Source organism: Fringilla coelebs (assembly GCF_963513975.1).
Source record: "Fringilla coelebs genome assembly, chromosome: 28".
Lineage (NCBI taxonomy): Eukaryota > Metazoa > Chordata > Aves > Passeriformes > Fringillidae > Fringilla > Fringilla coelebs.
Genome location: NC_140054.1, coordinates 95420 through 110073, shown reverse-complemented (window position 1 = coordinate 110073; position 14654 = coordinate 95420). Strand labels below are relative to the sequence as shown.

The 14654-nt window shown below is 48.7% G+C and overlaps 1 protein-coding gene across 1 annotated transcript; it reads right to left on the bottom strand.

Annotated features, from left to right (window-relative positions):
- Positions 1–1020: 1020 nt before the first annotated feature.
- On the bottom strand, positions 1021–12679 carry LOC311163535 (CCN family member 2-like; the record flags this gene model as incomplete). The annotated part of the gene is given in 7 exon segments (XM_084222466.1): positions 1021–1332; positions 1536–1667; positions 1671–1744; positions 2716–2943; positions 2946–2960; positions 6764–6977; positions 12617–12679. Coding segments are annotated over 7 exon segments (1038 nt in total).
- Positions 12680–14654: the final 1975 nt, after the last annotated feature.

Below are 14654 nucleotides of genomic sequence, written 5' to 3'. Positions count from 1 at the left end.
CTGGTGGCCTTTCCTGGAGATATGGGCTGGCAATGGGGTCCTCTCCTGGCAGAGAGACTCTGCCAGGTCTGTGGCCAGGAGGAAATCCCACTGCTGGAGACACCAGTGCCAACAGCTCGCCATGGCACTGCCCCAGTAACTCTAGATGGGATCTGCTCCATTTACAAATAGGAGGATTTCTCTTGCCAGTACCTTAAAATCGCCAGGGAGACTGGAGCTGAACAGTGTTCCTCCTACTTAGAAACATCCAGAGTAAAGACTCCAGAGCTGAAACAGTTGCAGTCTCACTGTGCATGTGTAAGTTTGTGGGGTCCAGTCCCTCTCCCACCCCAGAGCCATTTCTGACAAGATTAGGAAGAAATTCCTCCCTGTAAGGCTGGTGAGGCCCTGGCATACATTGCCCAGAGAAGCTGTGGCTGCCCCATCCCCATCCCTGGAAGTGTCTAAGGCCAGGTTGTACGGAGCTTGGGGCAGGCCTGGGTTAGTGGAAGGTGCCCCTATCCATGACAGGGGGTTGAAACAAGATGAGCTTAAAAGTGCCTTTCAACCCAAACCACTCCATGGTTCTATGAATGTTCATCAAGGCACTAAAAGCTGCCCAGAGCAGCACCTTCAGGGGACACACCTTGGTCTGGCAGCCTGGTCCACCCCCAGTTAATGCTGGAAGAATTCTCGGGGTCTGAATCAGGAATTGTGCTCTGGGCTGGAGACAGGTGGGAGCCACATGACTTTGAACCACCCTCTCTTCTGGCCAGCAGGAATATGGATCAAGTTTGCAGTTCAAGCCTGTTTCTGGTTTCTTCACTGACCTTTGCACCACTGTGGGTGGGGGTCAGGGGGCTGGAGCAGCTGCAGCTCCTCCCTCAGCTCGCTGGAAAAACCACAGGGACCACTGGTGTGAATGGTGCGGCTGTGGAAGGCACAGCCCCTCACAGAAGGGGAAGAGGCTGCATTGGCCAGGATGCAGCCACGAAAGCACTGCAGAGCCGTCCTGCACACCTCAGATCTGGCAAGGCAGAGCTATTGCTGTTCAATCTTGACGTGGTCTCCGATCATCCAATGGTGATACGTGGCCAGGAAGATGTCGTTGTCTCGGGGACAGTCGTAGTGGCAGGAGTACATCTTGATGAACATCATCTTCCTCTGGAAGAAGTCCCCCTCAGGGCAGCGGAACTCCACGTCCATAGTGCTGGTCAGGAATGGGGTGCAGCAGCGCTCGTCTGAGCAGCTGCCACAGAACCGGGGCCGGTAGGAGCGGGTGCTGGTGCATCCTGAAAACTCAAAGTGGAGACTCTGGCGCTTCTTTGGGGTCTGCACACACTTCTTCCCCTTCTAGGGAGAGAGCAGATTAATTACTATGGACATGACAGGAAAGATGTTCTGAGACCTGTGCTCTGACCCCATCACTGATCAATGGGACACAGAGGAGATGGTAGCACAGAGCCAGGATCCTATGAGCCAGGATCATTCCCAAGGCTGCCCCCAGAATTTGGGGTACTGTGTCCCCTCTCTTCCAGCACCATACCTCACCATACCTTGGTTTTCTCCATGGAGAAGTCACAGGGCCGGACCATGCAGAGCCGGGTCTCCTCCTCCAGGCGGCACTGGGGGTTGTTGTTGGTCACACGGGTGGAGATGCCCATTCCACAGCTCCGGGAGCATGTGCTTCACTCTGTGGTCTGCACCAGGCAGCTCTCCTGCAGGTTGTTCAGCTCTGGCCTGTGAGCTGGATCCTCCCTGAAAACTGAGCCATGGGGAAGAGACATAAGGTAAGGCTCAGGACTTTGGACAAAGAGTGTCAGCTCCATGGCTGCTCCCAACTCAGTTTAACACTTCAGGAACATCAGCAAAGGTCTGGCCCATCTCATGAGATGCTTGGCCTCTCAGCAGAAAGGGGATGCAGGTGGGCAGGGACCATTTCCTACATAGCCCAGCTCCAGACAGGTCTGCTGTGACACTTCAGGACACAGGAGCTTCCCCATAGCACCACTGAGGTTTCACTTTGTATTGGGTCTGGCTGAACTGGAGTTGATGTACCCAGAGCAGCCATTCCAACGCTGTGCTCTGCAGTGGGAGCTGGAAAGGTGGTGGTAACACACCAGTGTTTTTGGCTACTGCTGGGCAGGGTTGGCACACTATCAGTGATGTCTCTCCAACATTCCCCCCCCGATCAAGGGGATGGGAGTGGGCAAGATCCTGGGAGTGGACACAGCCAAGACAGCTGACCCAAATTCACCACAGGGATAATTACAGACTGTATGATGTCAGGTCAGATATAAAAGCTAAGAAAAGAGGAGGAAGAGGGGGAGGGGGAAATTGCTATTCACAATGTTTGCCTTCTGGTGCAACTGCTCCATGTGCTGAAGTCCTGCTTCCCAGGAAGTGGCTGGACACCACTTGATGATGGGAAGTAAAGAATAAAAGTATTTTTTTTCTCTTTGCTTGTGCACATGCAAACTTTCACTTTTGCTGTAGTAAACTGCCTTATCTCAACCTACAAGTCACTTTCCATTTATTTTCTCCCTCTTGTCCAGCTGGGAAGGGGAGTGATAGAGCAGCTGGGTGGGCTGGACCTAGTGTTTAGCTCTGGAACTCAACACTTGGTACTCACACCCATCATGATGATGTACAAAGCCACCCCCAGCCCCAAACCAGTCAGTGCTCCCCTCTTCCCCAGGAAACAGCTCCTGGCCCCATTCCACATGCCCCACTGACCTGTGGTGGCTGTTCCAAAGCGGTTATCCTCGCGGCCCTCCTCCTCACACACCCACTCCTCACAGCACTTGTTGTGGAATTTCACCCTCCGGGACGTGGGGCACTCTGGGGTCGGCAGGCGCAGGTCATCGGAGCAGAGCGGGATGCAGCCGATGGCCCCGTCCATGCAGATGCACTGCAGCTTGCATATAGGCTGGAAGCTCTCCCCGTTGAGGTAGATCTTGCCCAAGTCACACCCTCATGAGCTGGGAGAGGAAGAGGAGGAGAAGGCTGAAGCCCTGCCCTGGGGACACAGCTCCTGAGGAGGGACAGGACAAAGTCCATCCTCCCCTGCTTTACCATCCCAGTGCTGGATATGTCATATTTGCCTCCCTGGACCCAAGGCTATTCCTGACACTGATTTTTCAGAAGTGCTGGTCCTCCCAAAATTCTCTAGAAAAATTTCTTTTCCACCTGGATGAGCTACTAAGTATGATTTTTGTCTTTGGTTCCTCTAAAGAACCTGTTTCTCTGTCATAGTTCTTCCCAACCAGCTCAGAGTGACCGGTCAGTGGTGCTGTGCAAGACACATTCCTGACATGGCATGTGAGCATGGCTTTGCTCCTCAGTACTCCTGGGATACCAGTAGGCAACGCTCTTCTAAGAACAGCTGGTTCCCCCATGCAAGTTGTACCTACAAATGAACATGACACTTTGGGCTGATGACCTGTTTGGCCCCTCTATGATGCACAAATCTCTTCCTCCTCCCAGCCCCAATTTTTTCCAGTTCTCTCCCTTCTGATCTCTGGATCTCTCATCTCCAGACCTCCTACCAGTCTCTGCCTCCTTCCCAATAAAATTTTAATGGGCAAAAAAAAGGAAACGCAACAATATCTCACACAGAGCAGCAACCTTTACTCTGCAGACACAACAATGCTCCCAAGTTCTTATGACTGCATTAGCCAGAACTTTCCCAATGGAAGCTTTCCAACAGAGATCTCTGACCTGATTAAGATCAAGAATGTTTTCAAGAACAACCAACTGAACCATTTGATATGGAAGATTTCCTTTATGCTCAACCAAAATACTCATGGGATGGTATCCACAGAAGGAAGCATTTTGCTCTGGTAATTATTTTGATACTATAAAGATGAAGATGAAATATTTTGATACAATGTAAAGGGAAAGTTTTGGCAAATGAGTATTCTAAATAAGTAATGGAAAATTTTGAGGTTTTAAAAAAAGATACTTTTATATATATATATTTAATAATTTTTTTTCTCTCAGCCTGAAATTAAATGTTGACATCTCAAAATTTTCATGGGACAGAAACCTTGATTTTGGACAGTTTTCAGCAGCTGCTGTTTTCTGCAATCCTCAACCTTAAAAAAAAAAAAAAAATTAAAAATCCATGCAAACCTCTATGGGGAAGTTACCAAAAGGAAGGATTTTTGACTGCTTGTGAAGGCTTCCCAGGAAACCTCATCTGTTTTTCCCTAAGTCCTGCTTGCTCAGGGACACTGTTTCGGATAGAAAGTGTTTGAATCAAACAAGGAGTAAGAATCTCTTTCCATCTCATACCTATCCCTTGAGGAGAGACAAATCCTTCTGGACTGTTCCTATCAAGGCCTGCATCTCATCTTGCAACTCTTTACGATGTCATTGGGATAAAAATACTCCTGTTTCAAACTCTGACATTTCAAAATCCTCACTTTTTCCATCAAAGTGAAAGCCATCCATCCACCCTCCCTCTATACAACCATTCATACTTATTTTTAAATACTCTCTTTCATCCTGGTGAGGGTGAGCAGATCATGCTGTTCCCTCTCCTCCCTCCCCTCCCAAAGAATAGCAGCCGGCTCCAGGGGTTGATTGTGTTTTCCAAACTCAATCACTCTGTTGTGCCCTTCATTACCCTCCATGACCTCCCTTTCCCACTGACCCGGTCCCATTAAGGCTCCAAAAAGACAGCACCCGTTAAGTGATCCAGCTCTTTATTCCCTGGCTCTGCCTGGCACCACCCACGCCCAAACACCAAGCCCAGCCAAGGAGACTTTTGCCCTTTTCCTCAGAGGATATGGCACCACCGAAAGAGCTGCTCTGTAAAGCTCTACCAGCTCCCTGCACCCCCTATCACCTGTAGGACCCCTACTCTACAGTTACTACAGGACCCTCTCTACCTTTCTGATACTCTGAGGTCAGGAAGGAAAGGATCCCTCTGAAATATGTGGAATGTGATAATATTACAAAAATAAAAAATAAGTTTCCCTCTGATGGTCCCTTCCCATCTCTCCCAATATAGCCTACAGACTGGTCTCAACTGAGACACTTTTCCCTTGATACCTCAGCTCCTTTCTCCTTCTAGCATATCTGCTTATTTGGGTAAGTTTAAGTCAAAACATTGATCCTTCCTTTCCTCTGACTCACTCCTCCAGCTTCCTTCACTGCCTCAAAAATCCCTCCAAATCTTCCAACAGATCCATGTGGACATCATAAAAACATCACCCAAGGATGTTATGGCCTAAATCCTAAGCCCATTTTAGAAATAAATCCTGGCCTGTGTTCACTGCAGTTTTTGCTGTGAAAAGCTTAAGTTCTTATTAAATCAGGAAGGACAGTTGTGTTTGTAAGTCTGATTTCCTCCACAGCAGGATCTGGGACTCCCACTCCAAAATGTTTGGATCAAACCTGGATGTCTGGTGAATACAAAGCACCTTTATTAGAATGATTTCAAAGCTTCATGGAGAGATTTTGAAAGGGTGTCACCCACACTTCTGAGGAAATTGTTTCTGTGATTTTGATACCTTTCCTCCACAAACAGACACCTCATTCCCATTTGGAATGAGGCAGCATGCAGCTCACACCTGCTGGATGTCATCACACTTGTGTTTGCCTTATTAAGCTTCAATCCTCAGGTATCTCAATGTCTGCAAAAAGTACCAGGAGCTCACATGGCTTCCAAAAATCCCCAAAATTGGGGAATGAAAATGAAGCAACTTGTAAAAACGTCTTGAAGGAGTAAACATCAACAAGTTAGACTCAGTTAGACAAGGGGTAGTGATAAATGGGATATTGAGAAGAAATTCTTCCCTTTGAGGCTGTTGAGGCCCTGGCACAGGGTGCCCAGAAAAGCTGTGGCTACCACAATCCTAGAAGTGTCCAAGGCCAGGCTGGATGAGGCTTGGAGCAAACTGGGATAGTGGAAGGTGTCCCCACTCATGGCAGGGGGTGGCTCAAGAAGAGCTTTAAGATCCTTTCCAAACTAAACCATTCCATGATACTATGATTCTGTCTGGTGCTGGATCATTTCCAGAGACATCCAGTGCTGTGGCCAAACATTTCCCTAAGTACTCACAATAAACAACCAACTTTTAGGTCTTCCTGACTATTCTGAAAAGCTTGAATTTAAGAAAAAATTGTTGGCTCCTGTCAGAGATGGGGCAGAGGAGTCTTATTCTTAAACAAAGACCAAGGGGTTGCAGAAATACTTTATTTTCCTCTAGACCAAAATAATTTCTACTTGCTTCAGAGGAAACAACAAAAAAAAATTTTTTTTTCTCTTCTAGCTGAAAAGAGGAGTCAGGAGAGAAAGCAGTTTCTGTGTTTGCATTACCTGGCTCTGGAATTCTCATGTTCCACAGAGACAGAATGTGGTGAAGGATCTATTCAGCTCTTCCCACCCACATCTGGCTATGGCCAGAAATACACTTTGCCTCTTGCATGGAAGCAGCCAAGTGTAGAACACCCATCCCTGGCACAAGGCAGAGGGATTTGGGGTAGGATATTCCAAGGAAAAATATTTTCAGTAAGAGCTCAGACTGCCGATATTTGTCCAAAGGGTAGAAAATGCCCCCTGAGGATGTCACAGGACACAGGAGAGTCCCACAGCCTCACTCGTGCCTCACTGGAGCTGTGAGAAGCCAGCTGTGTGTGCCAGGGGATCTGCTGTTCCCAGGGCTGGCACTCATCTCCCAGCATGACACTGGGTGAAGTGCCAAGGAAATTCTGATGGGTTTTCTGGGGAGGCATCACGGAAAAAACACACAAGGACAGAACCTGCAGCTCTCACCTAAGCAGATCCCACTGCCTCTGTGGATTTTTGAGAAGTCACAGTAGAGTCCCTTGTGATGGTCACAGGGCCTGTGCAAGGAGCAGAGCTCACCCAGCTGCTGGGCGCACACCTTGCAGCAGCCGCAGGCATCCCACACGTGGCTGGTACCTGCGGGGCACTGCAGAGGTTGGGAGGGACACTGGCATGGGAACATGCACGCCTGTGGTTCTACCTGGAAGGCAACAAGCCATGGAGAGAATGAGTCTATTGCAAGGCAGCCAGACAGGGAGAGGGAAAACATGGCTCTGCTGAAAGCACAGATACTCCAGAAGAGAAGGGGAACAGCTCTGCTGCAGAGGGGTGTATGCAGCTCCCAAGTTCTCACAGGACTCATGTTTTCCTCATCCCTATTTCATCTGGAGCTCAAGGAAGGGAAAAAAAAATATGCCTCTTGGAAGCAGATCCAAAACAAACAGGACAAACAGTAGCTTAGAGTCCCCTGCATAGCTGACCCTCCCTGGAAGCAATAAAGTAGTAATCATTAACAGCAAGGAATTCCAGCTTTTACACGACAACCATCAAAGCCTCTGCACCAGCGTTAGACCCTGTGGAAGCTGAAAAAGCAATGCGCACAGCAACAGGACTTGCCCAAAGCCAGGCAGTGGGACTGTGGGGATGCTGAAAACCAGCCCAGAAGCTCACAAGTTTCATTTTGTCCCCTGCATCTCACACTTTCTTTCTTATTACGTGTGCCCTCTCCTTTCCATTTTCCAAGGAAAGCAGCATAACCAACCTTCCTTGGGACCTTGTGAGTGCACAGATGCCCCTCTTTGGCAGCACTTCACTGGACAGCCCTTGAAACCCACACTTGGCTTCATGACACTTCAGACACCGAACAGAGACCAGGCTACAGCTGAAGTAGGATTACCTGCTCTGGAAAACCCAGATGGGTCCAGCATCCCAGTCACTGAGTGTGTGCCATCCCTGTCCTGCACCAGCTCAGAGCAGGAACACCAGCTCAGCTCTGACTGTGCCCAGATTAGGGCAAGATGTAACACCCTGACTGTGAACAGTACAGAACGTGTGGTCTCTAGAGATCCCCTGAAACCTCCTCAGAAACATGAGTACCAGCTCCAGCCTGATTCACTGTTCAGATCCCACCCATCCAAATTCCCCCTTGCCTCATTCCATGTACTACTCCACTATTCTGGACATGGCTCAGCTCCCACCAAGGGCTGACACAACCCTGGCACATTGATGATGCCACCAAAACACTCTGGGATCCTTCACTGCTATGAGCAGGGTGGAGAGGGAAGCATACAATGACATTAGACCCCTCACAGCTCTGCTGTCACTCCAGGAAAGCAGCAGCTGAGCTGGTAATAGCCTTGATGGCAGCAGGGAAGGGGACACAAACCTGGAATAGGTTCAAAAAATATATCTTGTTATGGCTCTGTTTGCACTTGTCAGATCCCATCCAGCTGTCACTTGTGAAATAGCTTCCTTGAATATTGTGTCTGTCACCAATCAGAGTAGGAAAACCTTTCCAGCTGTTTTTACTGTTGCTCAGACTTTAGTTCACGTGGGGTCAGAATGTGCAACCTTCTTTGTACAGCTGTGTCACCAACACAGCACTGTGGGACTGGGATTGGGCTAAATATTCCCTCAAAGTCATGGAATATCTCAAGTCGGAAGGGACCCACAAGGATCATGAAGTATCGCCCCTGTCCCTGCACAGATACCCCAACAATCCCACCCTGTACCTGAGAGTGTTGTCCAAAGGCTCCTGGAGCTTTGGCAGCCTCGGGGCCATGCCCATTCCCTGGGGAGCCTGGGCAGTGCCAGCACCCTCCGGGGGAAGAACCTTCTAACATCCATCTAAACCACTCCTGAAAGTGCTCCAGCCATTCCCTCTGGTGGTCCCAAGGGGCGAGTCTCCCTGCTCAGCAGGAATCAGCATAATTCTCCTGGATAACTCCTAGCACTAAGTATTTTGGAAACAAGCCTCTCCAGCCTGCAGCCCAGCTGTTCCCAGCCGACTGTCCTGGAGCCACTCACCAGAACCTGCCATGTCCCAGGAATCAATTCCTAACTGCTGAAGTGCATTAAAAGAACTAAAAATACAGAAATCTTCCCTACTTTCTTCCAGCTCCAGCTGCTGGAGCTGCCAAGGAACGTGTTATTCAGTCCCAGATGAGTTGGAGTGGTGCGTGAGATCGCACAAGAGACAAATCATTCCTAACGTGGGATCTATATTAAGATGTAATCCATGCACTTAAGAAAAAATAACAATAACAAGCATTTTCCAATGCAGTGTCAGCCACAGGCCATAGAAAGAAACACTCCCAAAATAGTTCTCCTGCTGAAATGCAAACCAAACCAAGCTCTTTGGGGATAAGAGACTATAACAGCTTTAAACCCAACTGAGTTGTCTCATCCCTGGAAATGTCCCAAGACCAGGCTGGACAGGGCTTGGAGCAGCCTGGTCTAGTGGAAGGTGTCCCGGCCCATGACAAGGGGATAGAACTGGATGATCTTCCAGATCCCTTCCGACCCAAACCATTCCATGATTCTACAATTCTGTGTTTTTCTTTCCCACCCTCATTAATCATTGCTGGCACTAGTTATTTCCTTAATAACTCACCCACATAAACCAGCCCACCTGGTTTTACCTTCTGTTCACAGCAGCTTCACTTCCTCATTGTATCACAGCTGCTTTTCAGGAGGAGAACATCTGTTGTATCAAAGACCAGCTTGTGACCCTGCACCCACCTATGCTGTACCTCAGCTCCCCCAGCCATCAACTCAAAAACCCAATTCACCATGATTTTCAGAACCCTTTAAATACTCCCAGGTGCTCCCACCAGTCGGCTCAGATGTGTCTCCCTCCATTGCTCAGGAGGTGTTGGGGCTCCTGCTTGCTGGTTTTATTGCTGAGCAAAGTCAGCCCAAGCTGTTCATAACTTCTGCTGCTCTCCAAGGCCTGGAAGAGGAGGGAGTGAGCTGGAATGGGGTTTGGCTCACACACACCCAACAGCCAGAGCACTGAAAAACTGCCTGGCCAGGGAGGCTCTCAAGTGGGAAGAAGTCAATGTTCAACCAACTTCCTTGAGCCCTCCATTACTGAATATTCTTTTCAGAGAGGCTGAATAGTGGATTATATTGGTTTTGCATGGAGCACCCTTCACCCTGCATTCTTTCCAAGGACTGCTTCTTGTTCTTCTGCCCAAAGAACTACTGTAAAACTGCCCCAAATAACTCCACAAACTGTTCCCAAGAACTGTCAAGATTGGAATTCAGGGCTTTGTTGCAGACCCAAAGGTAACACAAAGCCCAACATTTCCACAAAACCTGCCACTGACCTGGGTCCAGAGGGATCCAACTCAGAGAATATTTCATTTTCTTCCGTCTGTGTCACTGTCAAGTAAGAAATGACACAGACTCACCAGAAGGTTGGTTTGCACAGCACCTCACTTTACTTTGAATTCTCTCTTTTTATACACTGTTCCAATACAGATAGATTAGATTGGTCAATAATCAATACATTACACCTGATTGGCTGATTAACAAAACACCTTTCTTATAAACAATCTTTGAGAAAAACAGGAAAACAGAGAGCAGGAAAACACCACCTACAGGTTGTTTATAATAATAAGCCATCACTGTTTATTTTCAACTCCCTAAAGTCTCACAGGCTGATTCTGGAAAAACTTATCTAGCTTTCTCACTCTCTGACCAGGCTGTCACATCTGTGCCTCTGCAGAAAGAGTTGCCCCAAAACTCACTTCTGCCTTCACTGGGCATACTCCCGACTTCAAGTTCACAACCTTGACCTGGCTTCTGTTGAGGTTTGCAGAGCATTTCTGTGAACTCTGAGAGCAGCAGAACAGAACCAGAGATCAAGGCCATGGATTTAAGAAGGTTCTAAAGCCTGGAATGTTGGCTCTCCTTGCTCCTGGCTTTTCTGACAGCTCTTGCATCCATCACAAACACTGTGTGTGAAGCTGTGGGACCTCCAGACCCCTGAGTGATGGCCAAGCCATGCCAGAAGTGTCAACACTCAGACCAGAGGATTCCCCTGCTCTGTTCCACTCCATTGTGTTCTCCACCTCTGACTCCCCAGAGCTGTCTGCTCAGCTGACAAGCCAGAACAAGCTCCCTCCCAACTGCCAGAACCAAACCCAGTTACCTGCAGGTAAGAAAAACTGAGAATGTTCTTCCTGCTTCAAATTTACATAAAACCTCTTCCCCTGCACCCTTTGGAAGGCATGAGTGCTGCAACATGAGCTCCCACCACTGCAACAGGTCTAGGGCACTGTCTGGATTTCTCATTCCTGACCAATGTCCACAGGAGCCCAGGGAACCAGCTAAGGGTTCCCTGGGAGCAAAACCAAAGAGGATGTTTTAAAATGTGTTTGGGCTCATGACTGCACTCAGAGGGCAGGAAAAGGTGAATTTTGAGCTGAGCTGGGTGTTTGCAAAGAGCTTCGGGAGCCAGGGGTTAATGCTGCAAGGCAGAAGTGATATAATAAACACTCAACTGGTTCTTTTAGTGCTCCAAGACTAAGCAGCCAAAACACAGCTATTCATCTTTCAAACTCCAAATTACTGCGGATAACCCCTGCTCTCCCTACATCTCAGGCTCTAAAGATGCCTTCCTACAGCTGCTGCAGTGCATTGTATAACAGCTCCTTTGGAGAGACAAGAACCAGGGACCCCCTTCACAGACAGGGCACAGGGATACAGACACCTGCCCAGGATAAACCTAAACACAACTCACAGTAATCCTGGAGCTATTCCCACCTCTGAACAACACAGGAGAGAGATTCAGGAGCAACAGGTCTCATTTTCTGTCTTAATCCACAAAGCATCACAGAATCATTAAGGTTGGAAAAGACATCAAAGGTCACTGAATCCAACCTAATGCTTAAAGAAAGTCAAAACTCACATTTCTGAGCATTTGACATTGAGGTTTAGGGAAAATCACCTGTCTCAGAGTGGTAACCAAGAGTCACAGCGGTGGGAGTACTTGTTATTGTTTATATGAGCTACGTGGTGCTGCCACAGCTGAGCCAGAGTAAGAATCAAGATGCCCACCCTAAATGGCAGCTGTTTCCCTTAGACTGCAGCCCAGTTCACATTCTTGGCAGGAAAAGGGCGGGCACACACTAAGTACTGCTAGGAGCAATCCAACAGACCTCACCAACCAGGAACTGATTGCCTCTCTCACCTCAACAAGCCCTGCAAGGGGCTCTGTGAACCCAGTTTCACTGAGCCAAAAAGGACTTACAGCAATTTAATGATGGCAGTGACATTCCTGATGCTGCTGACATGAGAACAGCACTCAAATGTCCTAAGATGAATCAGCTGCTCTCTCAAGAACTTGTATTAACAGGAAAATAGGCACAAATCCTGCTCTGGAGATGATGCAGTCTAATTTTCCCCTTGGGATCACTGCTTTTGGGAGCACATGGGTAGAGTCAGTGACAGCTGAGGAAGGATGGTGATGGTAAGGAATTGGGATATGAGACTGTTACTCTTTGCAATGACAAACTCACTGACTTCCCCTCTCTCTGCTCTCTTCTCTCACTTGTAGACCAGGGCCGATTTCTGGCTTCCAGGAGTAGGAGGAAACAAAACCCATTCCCATGTGCCAGGAGCACTGAGACCCGTGGATGACACATGTTACGGGGCAGCCCCCATGTGGTTTAGGTACCCCGGACGTTTGCATCACTCTGCTCCCAGCCCAGCTTCCCTCGGAAACTCGGGAGCAGGTGCCAGCTGGGAAGAATCTCTCAGCCCAAAGCCCTCGCATGCATTGAAGCAAGAAGCTGCAGTGCCGAGGCAGAGCTGCTGCAGGGCCGTACCTACCCAGCCAGGGGCGAGGAGGAGCAGGAACAGGGTCCGGGTCACTGTCCCCAAGTTGCCAGGCATCCCGAGTACTGCGAAGGGCAGGGATCCAGGCTGCCGGCTACTCCCTCCCTCTCCTTCGGAGTTTCCCGTCTCCTTGGAGCCAGCGGTACATCAGCTTCCCTTTAAATATCCTCTGGAAGAGGCGGGCCCCGCGCTGAGTGACAGGCTGGAACCGAGCCCAAATGGTGCAACAAAAAATGCCCAAATTCCAGGAAACACGAGTGGTTTCCTGTGGCTCCCGCGGTTAAGGGGCAGCCACCGCTGCCTGCAGCTTGGTTACTTTCCAAGTGGGTAAATGAAACCCCAGTAAAAGCAGGATTATTACTTTTAAATTTTTCCTCTTTTTACCACCGATTATGGAGCTTGGCAGAGTTTTCCTGACACAGACCCCCTTTTCCTACCTACAGCCGTTCCTTTTCGGCTGCAAGAGCTGAGGAGTGATGAAACGGAGATTTGTGGTGTTCAAAGTCTGAGCAGAAGGGAGGGATGGGTAGTTCGGTGCTGTCAGGTACATGTCTGGCTGAGCATCACCTGTCAGCTCCGGGGAATGAAAATTTCGTGATTGGAACTCCTGCATGAGAAGCTGCATATTTTACAAGGCAATGAAAAGCTCCTGGATGAAAGATTTTCATAAAGGGCAGAGGCATCCTGTGGCACTGGCAGTCACTCTTTTTTTCATAAAGAGCATTTCCCCGAAGTGCTTTGCGATGGATGCAGGATCACACACATCTTTATTTCAGGTCATGATCCTTTCTGTTTGCTGCTGAAATACAGCACCACCAGGCTTTTGCACAGCCAGCACGGCAGACCTTTAGAACATGAAAGAGTTGGTTTTTGTGTTAAAGAGTCGTTTTGTTTATTCCCGAAGAGCAAGCAGAGCACTGCCACGGAAGGAGGAGTGCAGCAGAGGGCACTCTTAGTCCTCGCTGGCCAGGGTGGGACAGAGCAGTTGGGTATTGGACAGGAGTCTCTGTACATATGGAGTGACTTGAGAAAGATGGAGCTGTTCCTTAGGGTCAGGAAGCTTTCCCGGGGCGGAGTGGTGCAAGGGATGGTACCTTCTTTGGGACAATACAAAGCCGGACCAGGAGCACAGGCACTGTGCAGTGCAGCCCCAGCATTTCCCTGTCCCAGCTGAGTGCTGGGAAACAAGACAGAAGATGGAAAGAAACACAGAGTGTGTAGTGGGTTATTTAAATTCCGCCTCTTTCCTTGCTGCCTCCGAGATAGGGCAGTTTAGCTGGGAATCGAGCCTTGCAATTCATCCAGGTCCTTTCAGGTTCCTGTGAGACACCGGATCAGCCTCCGTGCTCCCTTGTGTGTCCACTACTGGAAACAGAAAACTCTGATTCTTAATTAATTAGCATTTGGAAATCCCCTTAGTTTTGGGGCTGGAGAGCATTAGCACAGGGCAAACCACCCCAGATGCACCTTCTCTTCTTCCATGAGATGGGGGATTTCACAATCATGTCCATGACAGCCACCTCTGCTTGTGGCACACCAGACGATTATGTCTGCACACAAAAGATTTCAGGTTCTGGAGATGCCATAAACATCCACTGCCCTCAGGCACTTTGAAGCTCCAGGCAGTCTGGCTGGAGACACATTCCTTCTCCTTTTGGAGGGCCTGAACTATGTTGTCACCTAAAATTAGCTGCTCACATTTCCCAGAACATTCTCCTGCTGCTTGTAAACAAGACAGGGATGAAGTGCTGCACACTTCTGGTCTCATTTTCTCAAACTGCAAATTTTCTCAAACTCATTTTCTCAAACTCCAGCTGAATTCTGATCCCTCCAGGGCTCCTGAAGATGGGAAGATGGCATATTTGTGGCTTTTTAAAAGGACAGTGTATAATGTGTTGCTCAATCCATTCCTCCATCTGCTAGAATAAGACATCCCCCTTTGTGCATCGACAGGACAAGGAGGAATGGCTTTAAACTGTAAGAGGACAGGTTTAGATTAGATATTAGGAAGAAATCCTTCACTGTGAGGCTG